This window comes from Poromitra crassiceps (assembly GCF_964638095.1).
Source record: "Poromitra crassiceps genome assembly, chromosome: 2".
NCBI lineage: Eukaryota > Metazoa > Chordata > Actinopteri > Beryciformes > Melamphaidae > Poromitra > Poromitra crassiceps.
Window position 1 is genome coordinate 25,948,742 of NC_139624.1, and position 12,408 is coordinate 25,961,149.

The 12,408-nt window shown below is 42.2% G+C and overlaps 1 protein-coding gene across 2 annotated transcripts in view; it reads right to left on the bottom strand.

The window, feature by feature from the left end:
- Window positions 1-12,408, bottom strand: part of rassf3 (Ras association domain family member 3) — a 56,932-nt gene that overhangs the window by 10,306 nt on the left and 34,218 nt on the right. For both annotated transcript variants that reach the window (XR_014552482.1, XM_083632042.1), the window contains exon 2: window positions 6,249-6,356. Coding sequence is in view for 1 of the 2 variants with exons in the window: in XM_083632042.1 (XP_083488168.1) it covers window positions 6,249-6,356 (108 nt within the window). In the remaining variant the exon portion in view is untranslated. The remainder of the gene's footprint in view (window positions 1-6,248; window positions 6,357-12,408) is intronic.

The following is a 12,408-nucleotide window of genomic DNA, read 5'->3' on the forward strand; positions in this document are numbered from 1 at the left end:
AGAAATTTGTTTAGTCTGAAACACTCAATTTGTGTTTTTAATTGTTGTGTCAACATTACAATTTTACCTGTGTGCCTTGATAAATAAGGTGGTCCAAAATAAAGTGGGCAAATTCAACCTTTTTCTCGTGGTCTTTATTAAAAATAGGTAATTAAAAATGATCAATAATTATCTATCTCGACTGATATTAAATATTTGATATGGATAATTATTTTGGCTATATCATCCACCCCTAGAATATCAACATTTTCTGAAACTGGGTCTTTGATTGCTGCCTCTCCTAAAAAGAAATTAATTTGTATTATTTCACCATGGAGTGTCACATGAATAGAACTTCAGAGAGCTGCCAAGCTAAATCTTCTGGTGGGAGAAGAACAATAGCAGGAATGACATCAGATCACACTGACTTTAGCGCTGAGGAATGCTGAGTGTGGATGCTGAAACATCAGCTATAGAGGCCGCACTAGATCCTGTTTCAGCATCACACTCGCTTTATTTAGGCTAAATGCACACCAACTTTTCATATCAACTACTGCTGATTTTCTTTTTGCACATGCTTACAATGCGGCAATTCATATTTCTCTACTTTTTCATTCATATACTTTCCAAATTAAAAAGAGCATGGTTGGAGACCGCATTGCATTAATTTGTGGGAGGGGTATATAGCAATGGGATTTTCGAGGGGGGGGGGGGTTGTGTTAAATCACACATAGCTGCATCTAGACTCCTTTTTGTAAACTGCAGGGGGCACTGTTCCTGAAATGGAACTGCTTCCTGTGATTGTGATGTCAGCCCAGTGGCCAAGCCCACCCCCTTTCCACTGAAGATGCGAATGTCTTTGTTTAAGCTGTAATTCCTCAAATGGCCACTTGAGGCAGGACTAAGAAGTCATGTCATTCCTGTTAAAATGCCCCACTTTGTAACAGTAATTAAACATCTTTATAGCCTGGACCGAAACACGGTTCTGGTCTATATAGCTAATTTCACCTTTTCATAAGAACTGTAGGGGGGCATATATTTTATAACTCGCCCGTTTGGAGTAAAATAGATGATAGAAAAGGGGGTGATTGACAGATCGCCTGTCCAGTGATCACGCAGCTTGCCGATCACGGACCAATAGCAGGCGGAGCTGCGGCTCTGGGAACCTCCCATCTCACGTGAGGTGCGGAAGGACTCAACCCATTCCATCCCCCTCTGCTGACGGAAAATCAAGATGGTGACGGCCAACGTTTCAACTCTGCCAGGGAGAAGAAATTTTATGGGATAGCTACGTCCATATTAGTTATGTCTATGTGTCAGCCCCGCAGAACGTCCAGCAACAAGCGATGTCATAAGAGGAGACCGTCCCATTTAGAATGCCACCTTTTTCTCCATATTTCTGCTCTGGGGGCCTGTAATGTTTTGCTTGTATTTGTTTGTATACTTTGTTTATATTTTCGTACTAATCATGAGCCCAAAACATAAATTCATAAAGAATTCAACGAGCACCATAATATTCACCATGGCCGAACACACAAAGCTACAGAAACACTGAACACACACTTTAATTGGCTGCTGATCTCTGGGAAGAGCAGTGCACAAACACCACAGCAATGAGCTATTAGCAATAGCAACAAAGACAGAGACTAAATACAAATGTTACAAAGCACAAGAATCTCAATTAACAGAGAACATACATGGTGGTACAGATATATAAAACAAAACAGCAGACAATAATATACAGTATATACTCAATATAAATGTATATCTTCAGCATCTGTTCCGTATAAAAAAAAACAGCAGACAATAATATACAGTATATACTCAATATAAATGTATATCTTCAGCATCTGTTCCGTATAAAACAAAACAGCAGACAATAATATACAGTATATCACTCAATATAAATGTATATCTTCAGCATCTGTTCCGTATAAAACAAAACAGCAGACAATAATATACAGTATATCACTCAATATAAATGTATATCTTCAGCATCTGTTCCACAGTCTAGACTGAGGGGGCAGAGCTTTTTCCATTTCGGCCCATATAAGCTGGAACAACCTGCTACATCTCTTGAAACCTGTCTTTATAGATTTTCTTTCTGCAACAAATCTTAGACTTTTAGTTCTTTCTTTTTATTACATATTTATTACTACTTTTTTTAATATAATCTGTGGTTCTAATGTAACTTTTCTGCTTTGTAAACTTTGTTTTTGAAAATCTGTTTGTTTATTATAATAATTATTATATCATTCTAGTAGAATTATATACTGTATTCTAATAATAACTGTATTCTAATAAGTATTATTTTCTTATGGTAGAATAATTCTACCACAAGACAGAGGTAGAGGAGACAGGTTACAGTAGACAGACAGAGAGAAAGAGAAGGAGCGAATAAAAGAACGCTGTTCACAGCATGACTCATAACGGAAATATTTAACGTAGGGACTCTCCGGCAGGCACACTCCTTCAGCATGCCAAATCACAGCAAGAGATAGAGAGACAGCAAGAGAGATAGAAAGAGAGAGAGAGAGAGACAGAGAGAGAGAGAGAGAGAGAGAGACAGAGAGAGAGAGAGAGAGAGAGAGAGAGAGAGAGAAAAAGACAGAGAGAAAGACAGAGTTAAAGGAAAGTTGAAAGAAGCTTAGTAAGGATGTTGGTAAGATAGGCATTTACAGGAAGCACATACAAGCCAAATACCGTGTGTGTGTGTGTGTGTGTGTGTGTGTGTGTGTGTGTGTGTGTGTGTGTGTGTGTGTGTGTCTGTGTGTGTGTGTGTGTGTGTGTGTGAGCATTTCCGTTACAGAAAAATTGTGCCGGTCAACGTGTCCGACATGATTTCAGTTTCCCGGACAATTGGAATAAATTCCGGTCAAATATTAGATCTGTTTTTATTGATCTTAAAAACAATTGATAGCAGACTATAGCCTCTATAATCTCGATATTACCATAGATTCCCTGTGCCAAACATGCTTCTCTCACCGTTCAATCAAACAACGACCCAGAATGCAGGCTTCGAGTTTAATTAATTTGATACACTGCTTTGAATAAAAGTGCTCAACTCAACATCATGGACGTAGCCTATTAAAAGAACACTGGCAAGGCCTTTCAGTTCTCAGATGAATGCTACAGGTAACTAACAATAATGTAGAGCCATATGAAATCTGTTTTATTTTTTCCAAATTCCATTAAAATCTTTCCCATTTTTTTCCCCCCGTTTTAATTGTTCTGAATTCTGTGTTTTGCTTTTTACGCTCATTTTACCATCAGAAATAGTGTCTAATATGTGGGGATGAATACATTTCCACAATTTAATAAGATACAACAATCAATTTACACAACAATGCACTATTTTTTAACAAGTGATTCAAGTCAGAAATACAGTAGTTGACTGTACAAAACATTCTATATAATTTAGTTTGTAAAGTGCTTTTAAGCTTCTCGTGTGCTTCAAGTAAAGAAAAAACAACTGTGAACAAAACATTCACTTCAAATATCAGAAAATGCTTCAAATACAATTTTATTTTAAAGTTATAAGAGGAAGTGGTGGTGTTTATCTTTGCTAACTTGAACGAGTCAACGTGAGTCTACTAGAGAAAGAAGAAATTGTGTAAAAACGGCATGTGTCAACTGAATAAGAATATACACAGCCACAATTGAAACTTTTCCAGCTTCATCATGTGCAAAAGTGGATATTTCGTCTTTCATTCCCTGTTGCCATCTATACTATGGTCGGAAGGTTTTGACTAGGAAGGCAAGTAACATCAACAACAATGATAACTGTGTCTACAAAGTATTTAAACACTCAATTGAGCTAATGTGATCAAGACCGTCTGCAAGTAGCTAGCATTATGCTAACGTTTTAAACGAACAACATAACAATTAAATAGAATAGTGATTGGAATTTGGAAACCCTCATTAGTGTTTTGCTTGCACCTGTGTTTATTCTGCCTTTTCGACACAAAATGGCCCCCGTGAAAAGGGTCTATTAGGCTATATCTTCATGCATCCGCAGTACGTCCTCTTGTAATAATGCACGTGGAATAGGAAGATTTTTTGGTACCTTGTCTTGGAGAACACTTTAATGGATTACCGTTTCTGCAAATGTCAACCACTTTTTCCCCAAAGCCCAAGATGACATCCTCAAATGTCTTCTTTTGTCCTGACCAACAGTCTACAACCCAAAGACAGTCATTTAACACGTTCACTGCCATTGACGAGATATCTCGGCTTACAAAATCCAACGGTTGACTGCCAATGACGAGATATCTCGGCTTAAAAAAAAAAAAAAAAAATTGACGGTGGGACGTGGATCAACGCCCCCCACGTCTCCTATAAAAATATTGGAGCCACCGAACGTGTACAACCCATTCCACCGACCCACTAAGTGGCGACAGTGCTCTCCACACTAGAAAAAGCCGAGCCAAAACTGCAGGGGAACGCGCGAGGAAACCATTCTCTCGTACTGTAAAATGGATTGGCGAAAACGCTTTCGCTTTCGCGCATTATCGCGCTGGGAGCTGGCGTGGGGGATTGCAAATTTGCATAATAGATTATGCGTGCAACACACTTTGAAACACGGCAGAAAGCCCACAATCGCACGCAGCTTCATTGCAGCTGAGCATTGCAGCTGAGCAACAACCGAAACGACTCATGCAGACTCGCCCAAAGAGCAGCCGCCGCAGCACCCAGGCAGCACAGACAGGCAGAGCCTCGCTTGTGACAAACGCTGCAAAGCCACCAGAGACACACCCATGGAGGGAGGAGTTTGAAGGAGAGGGGAGTTTCCTGCTGCTATGGAGGAAATTACTGTTCAAAACTATTGTTTAGATGTCTGACGTCTTACGCCAAAAATAAATGGTTAAAGTGACTGTTCTATCGAATTTCACAAAAAGCCATTTATCTCAGAATAAATTTTCAGACGTTGAAACCATGCTGTATTCTACTGCTAATGCCTACATAACTACTAACTCTACAAACTAACTCTTTTAGACAGAGAAAGCACACAATCATTTGTGTTCACAAAATCTTAGCAGAAAAGAATCCTCGGCTCTTGAAAGATGAGCCAGAATCCTCAAAAAAAAAACTTGGCAGAACCTACCTACAGTATTGAAAAAACGGCTGGCAGTGAATGTGTTAACACATTCAGTGCCAAGGACGTCTGTGGACGTCCTAAAAAAAAGTAACGAGGAGTGCCAAGGACGTCTGTGGACGTCCTAAAATCATAATTCATATTATTCCATAATTCTGCTGTTTAAGGTCGTACCTAGCCAGTGAGCATGAATCCCTTCAAGGGATCACACGGCGCCACCTTAAACATCGTCACAGGAGCTGCTCCACCCACCTCAGATCCTTTACTTTGTACAGGAGACAGCGGAGAAAGTGGAAACCGATGCATGCTTTCTGCCAGCGCCGTATATATTGCTCTGCCTACAGCGGAGAGTGGGCTCGGCTGCATCCGCGCTCACAACTGAGCTCTTATGCTTCTATCTATCTCCACACGATTTCCTAGAAAGGCAGCATCCGAAGCCGAACGGCCATGCCTTTTCGTTCAGTCGCGTTTGCCCATCAAGGAAATGATGCGCGCTGGGATCTGTCCGGGGCAAAAACGAGAAAACAAACTGTGCGTGTGGGAGGAGCCCGCAGCTCAGAGGTGGAGAGGGGAGAGGGGGGAGGGAGGGGGGGGGGGGGGGGAGAGGTGTGTGTGTCACACAGGCTTCACAGAAACCACACCACACGCCACCACATCAGAAAACACCAGCCAGAGTCAGTGAATGTGGTCGAAATTAGAGTGCAAAAGGTATTCATAAAAGGGCCTATAACTTGGAAAGTAAAAAAAAACGACAGAAAACCATTGAAAGTGCACTTTTTTGAGAGGCTGTAATTTCATAATGGAACTGTCTAGAAACAAAATTTCTTCTTTGGAAGAAGCAGGAGTGTTCAATCTTTCATTAAAGTCCAGCCCCGTTAATATAGCCATAATAGAAAAAATTCTATAGCTGTTTTCAACTGAATGGAAGTGAATCTGGCACAGGCTCCAGACAATTTTACTGAAGCGCTGTGGCACTGAATGTGTTAAGAAGCTGGAACGAGATAATAGTTTTTTTTGTTTGTTTGTTTGTTTTTCAAAAAAATTTAAACCATTAATCGTTTATAAAAAAATAGCTGGCGATTAATTCTCGGTCTATCAACTAATCGTCACAGCTCTAGAGTGTGTGTGTGTGTGTGTGTGTGTGTGTCTGTGTGTGTGCACGCGCTCCACTCACGAGTGTCATTTTAAGGTGGTCCCTGGTCAGGGTGTTGTACTGCTCAATCTTCTGCCTGATCTCCTCCCTGCTGAGATGAGTCCGCAGTTCTCTCTCCTTTTCCACATCCTGAGAGAGAGAGAGAGAGAGAGAGAGAGAGAGAGAGAGAGAGAGAGAGAGAGAGAGAGAGAGAGAGGGGTGGGCTCATTAGAAACAAGGCCAGGTCGAAACCTGGCATACGGCCGGTGCATGGGATCGTCACCAGCGTTGCCAGACGTACGATAATTATCGTATTTGTACGATAATTATCGTATTTGTACGATAATTTCGACCTCTGTACGATGTACGATCAATAATCCCCAAATCCCCCAAATGTACGATAATTTCATCATTTTGTGACACTCAGTCGAATCCTACGTCTATCACTCTATCTGTTTATACATCTCTTCACACAACGTCTTTGCAGCCAATAAGTGCTTGAACGTGAGGCACGTGATGTGAACCTGAGTCACGGCCGCGCACAACCTGAAAACCATAAACACAGTAGGTGCGCGTCATAGAGCAGAATGCGGGAAGAGTCTTGGAAACGATCAAATAAAACATAAAGAAAACGAGTGGTGCCGACCAGGAGGAACGTGACGACAGGGGAGAGCCGGGAGGGGAGCCGCCTGGACAGCCAGAAAGTAAGCACAGAAAAACAAATGTACCCTGACTGAATGGGAAAGTGACGCTTTATTCACTGGCTGGCTCAAAGCTGTTGCAGGGTGTAACTCTAAAGCTTTTTGTCGTTGTTGCAACGCAGGCTGAGATCACAGTGCTGAAAAATCATGCCAAGTCCCAAAAGTAGCCTGTGTCAGCCGCAGTACCCCCTGACATAGGCGCGCTTCGGCGCGCCGCGCTGGGGGGAGCGTACGATAATTTCACTCCAAAAATGATAATTTTGACCCTCTGGTGCGATAATTCAACATTTGCCATCTGGCAACACTGATCGTCACCCATGTATACCCATACACATTTTAACAATCAACATAACACATATAAGCCGTCATCTGATTTTCCACCTTTTTTCCCCGTTTGTGTTTAGGGATGCAGGATATTTTTTTTTTTTTTTTTTTTTAATAAATGCTGCAGCTGTACACTTACTGTTTAAACTTGAATTATAATTGTTGTTTTTCTTTGTTCTTTGATGTGAATTTATGGCTTTTTGGCACATATGTAACCTTTTAAGGTTGAGATAATTGTATTATCATTATATGGTCCAAATATTTCAGTAAAGCACTTGAAACACTTGAAATATTCTTGCTTGGATGGTATCATTCTACTTGAAATGATGGTAAAATGTATTATTTTTAGTAAAATAACATGTCACGTGTGCAATGCAATATTTGTAATGGAATCATTATGGGACACGGCTAAGAGCCGAACTTAGCCATAGTTCCATAATGATTCCATTTGCATTGCACACGTGTTACACTATGCTAGCTAACGCTGTGCCAGGTATTAGCCGTGTCCCATAAAGATTCCATTACAAAACACGTTAACGTTAGCCAAACGTTTTTTTGGTTACACAATGCATTGCCAGCTATCTCAAAAACTAATGTGACAGGATAAGGTCCATTTGATATGTTGTTAAACGTGTTATTTTACACCGTTTGAAAGAATTAACCCACCTTGAATTCTTTGAACAGGTCTGGGTGCCTGTCTTTCAGGTGCTTGGCGAGATTGGATGTGTTACCCTTGCCATAAAAAGTTGAATGTAGGCTAAGTAAGCAGCAAGCACTATTGTTTTTGTTTTAAATACTTGAGGGCTACATGCCACTGGTGTTGCACTGTCTGCACTCACTGCCATACAGAGTTGAATGTAAGAAGTAAGCAGAAGCACATTGCTTTGTTTTAAAGTTGAAGGCTACATGCCATTTGTTCATTGGAAATGGTTGCATACTTTAATAAAGGAGATATCACCGCTGTTTACATGCTTTTCCGATCGGCTAACACGCTAGTTATAGCCTACTTAGCTCAGCTGTTAGCTACTTATCTTAGCTCTCTGCCTCGCGGTAAGATGTTCATGTTCCTTACGCATAACATTCATGTATATTTGCTGGAAGGGGAGACGTCTCCCGCTACTGTTACGCGTGTAACGTTAACATGGGCGCGGACCCTCTGCGGCCGTGAGCGACTCTGTCAAGCTGAACAAGATCAGATCAGGGCAGACAGGAAGTCCGAAACCAGACATTCGTCAAATAAAACAAATTTCAAAGTAAAAGCCCATCTTGATGAAAGGGTGCCAGGAGTCGTGTGTGCAGCGATTGGGACACACATGCTCCCATAGGCCAGTGCAAGCACCGGCCTAAAAAGGCATCAACAAACAAGGCATGTCATCAGTGAGGAAGAGAGATGGAATCTAGTATACTATATAGCTGGAGGGTCGTCACATGTCAACAATTAACTCAGCCTGGGTCTCATGGTCAGAAACTGACTTCTAATTTGAGACAAAACATGGATCATTCCTGTGGGTGAAGTCTATGTACAGTATATCCTAAAGCCCCCACACATGATCCAGGGGAAAACAGCTCTGTGCTGGCTGTGCTGTTGTTTTCCTACGGGGGAGAGTGCCACTTCTCAACTAGGCAGCAGTGCTACCCTAAGCATCAACTAGGCAGCAGTGCTACTCTAAGCATCAACTAGGCAGCAGTGCTACTCTAAGCATCAACTAGGCAGCAGTGCTACCCTAAGCATCAACTAGGCAGCAGTGCTACCCTAAGCATCAACTAGGCAGCAGTGCTACCCTAAGCATCAACTAGGCAGCAGTGCTACCCTAAGCATCAACTAGGCAGCAGTGCTACCCTAAGCATCAACTAGGCAGCAGTGCTACTCTAAGCATCAACTAGGCAGCAGTGCTACTCTAAGCATCAACTAGGCAGCAGTGCTACCCTAAGCATCAACTAGGCAGCAGTGCTACCCTAAGCATCAACTAGGCAGCAGTGCTACCCTAAGCATCAACTAGGCAGCAGTGCTACTCTAAGCATCAACTAGGCAGCAGTGCTACTCTAAGCATCAACTAGGCAGCAGTGCTACCCTAAGCATCAACTAGGCAGCAGTGCTACCCTAAGCATCAACTAGGCAGCAGTGCTACTCTAAGCATCAACTAGGCAGCAGTGCTACCCTAAGCATCAACTAGGCAGCAGTGCTACCCTAAGCATCAACTAGGCAGCAGTGCTACTCTAAGCATCAACTAGGCAGCAGTGCTACTCTAAGCATCAACTAGGCAGCAGTGCTACTCTAAGCGTTGCGCACACCTCCATTTTGCCACCTTGCGCTGCGCTCAAACTTCATATCTCAATGCTGAACTACATATCGCTGACCTTTCATGAGCACAACCAATGACAGGAGAAGAAGATAGCCACTGTACGTGTACTGTAGTGCCAGAGACAGGCGACATCGACAAAGTTTGCCATTTTATCCAGAAATGGTTGTGGTATAAACAGGCCCTCAGACTGGTTACAGCATGTGGTCAGACTGGTTACAGCATGTGGTCAGACTGGTTACAGTATGTGGTCAGACTGGTTACAGTATGTGGTCAGACTGGTTACAGCATGTGGTCAGACTGGTTACAGTATGTGGTCAGACTGGTTACAGTATGTGGTCAGACTGGTTACAGTATGTGGACAGACTGGTTACAGTATGTGGTCAGACTGGTTACAGTCTGTTGTTTTATCTATTGCTTGTTTTACAAATTTGTTGCTATGTATCTCACACACATGTATCTGTATTACTGGGGAAATACAAATACAATAGCTTTATTGTAGCTACATCTTCTTGTAATGTGTAAGGCGGTTACTAAGCCTAGCCTTGCCTTACTCACTCACTTGCACTAGCACTTTGAACTGCTGCTGCCTAACTCTCATTGATGCGCTGCTACTTTTTGACCTCAGCTAGGCCCTGTCTGGGTTACCTGCACTTGCACTGATACCTCGAACTGCCATCCTGATTTTTATTGTTTTATGTGTCTTACATTGCGTACTTGTTTATGTCTTATTTTAGGTTATCATGTGTTTTATCTTGTGATTTTGTCTCCCTGGTGATTTATGTCTGCCTTTATATGTTTTGCTGCAAATCAAATCGCCCTTCTGGGACAAACAAATAAATGAACTTGAACTTGAACAGTATGTGGTCAGACTGGTTACAGCATGTGGTCAGACTGGTTACAGTATGTGGTCAGACTGGTTACAGTATGTGGTCAGACTGGTTACAGTATGTGGTCAGACTGGTTACAGTATGTGGTCAGGCTGGTTACAGTATGTGGTCAGACTGGTTACAGTATGTGGTCAGACTGGTTACAGTATGTGGTCAGGCTGGTTACAGTATGTGGTCAGACTGGTTACAGTATGTGGTCAGAGTGGTTACAGTATGTGGTCAGAGTGGTTACAGTATGTGGTCAGACTGGTTATAGTATGTGGTCAGACTGGTTACAGTATGTGGTCAGACTGGTTACAGTATGTGGTCAGACTGGTTACAGTATGTGGTCAGACTGGTTACAGTATGTGGTCAGAGTGGTTACAGTATGTGGTGTGAATGTACAATCTGTGTCAAGTCACTCACTCATGTACTTCAAGGGCCTTTATGTGAGTAGAGCTGCAGTAAGCAGTTTATGTGTTTATGAATAAATAGCCTTCAGGTGGGGTAGGTTCAAGTGGTCAGCTGATAGAGAAAGTTCTAGATAAAGATGACACACACACAGACACACACAGACACACACACAGGCTTTCCGCCATGTTCTCTCAGCAGCGGCGGGCCACCGCCCCTGAAAGTTTGCCGCCGCTGCGCTGCTCCCAAAATAAGAGTATGTCATGAAAAATGTCATTAAGTTACAATAACACACCTCACTCTACAAGCTTTTATTTTGAAACGAAGGCCAGCGTTGGCAGTGACAAGTCTGCAACATTGATGCACGAAATGCATGGTGATTGGCTGAGATACACGTGGGGGTGGCATTGTGGGGCGTGCCCAGCCTGCTGCTGTAATCATGCTGTAATCACAGAAAATGTCCGCCGAATCGTCTTTACTGCTAAGAAAGTGGGGCTTTCTACTTTTGTGGGAGCAGCAACACTCACGGGTGGAAAACAGGCAGGAAACAGCGACGTGGTTCGTTTTGGAGGGACAGAGTTGTTGAAAACATGTGCTCGTCACGCACGACAAAAGTAGCGGGTGGAGAGCTAACTGTGTAACACACAGCCTAGTGAGCCTACCGCACCGCACGGTACTAACGTTATAAAGCAGCCATTCACCCAGCTGCTCGTGAAAAGAAAAGTCGATCAACTCCATACTCGATAAATACGGGTTCTCTTCTCCCTATGTATGTATTCCATAGTCTCTGGCTTTACACAAAATATGGAGAAACCTCATTTAATGATCCAATATGTGCCTTATTTTATATTTTGCATATTTGCGTAAGATTACACATCCATAACTAAAGGAAAACAACCAAATCTAAAGGGAACTTCACTGTTGTACATATTATGTATAATAAATCACCAAATTATGGGAATAAAATTCAAACCCCCCTAAACTGTTTACCAGTCCTTACTGTCCTTCATCAAATTACCGTAAATTCCGGACTATAAGCCGCGGCTTTTTCCCCGTTTTTTGGCCCCTGCGGCTTATATAACGGTGCGTCTTATCTATGGATTTTTTCAGAAAAAAAAAAAAAAATACAAATAAAATCTCTCTTTTTTAGCACTCTTTCTAACTATAAATCCACTTCTGTTTTAATTTCCTCTCTTGCCCTCTTTTAACAACATAACATAACATAACACAACACAGGTAAGCAGAAAGAAAAAGACGAAGCAATCACGCCATGAATGAGGAAATGACTCACCTGCTGGAGGCTGGAGATACACGGCTTGGGCTAAACTTTTACTCCGTGAAACACTATCGATTAAGTCCGACATCGCTCAGAGGTTTTGAGCAGCTTGAAAACAAGTTTGAAAACGTGCAGAAGTCCATCCACTCACTCACTAAAGAAACTAAGGCAACCGTGAACAGAGTTTATAATGCGGAAAAGCGCATCCGCGCACTGGAGGACAAAAACAACACAGTGAGTCCGAAAATGGATAAAATGCAAAATCGAAACCCTGCACACGCAGGTTGATGACTTAATCAGCAGGAGTAAAAGAAATAACAT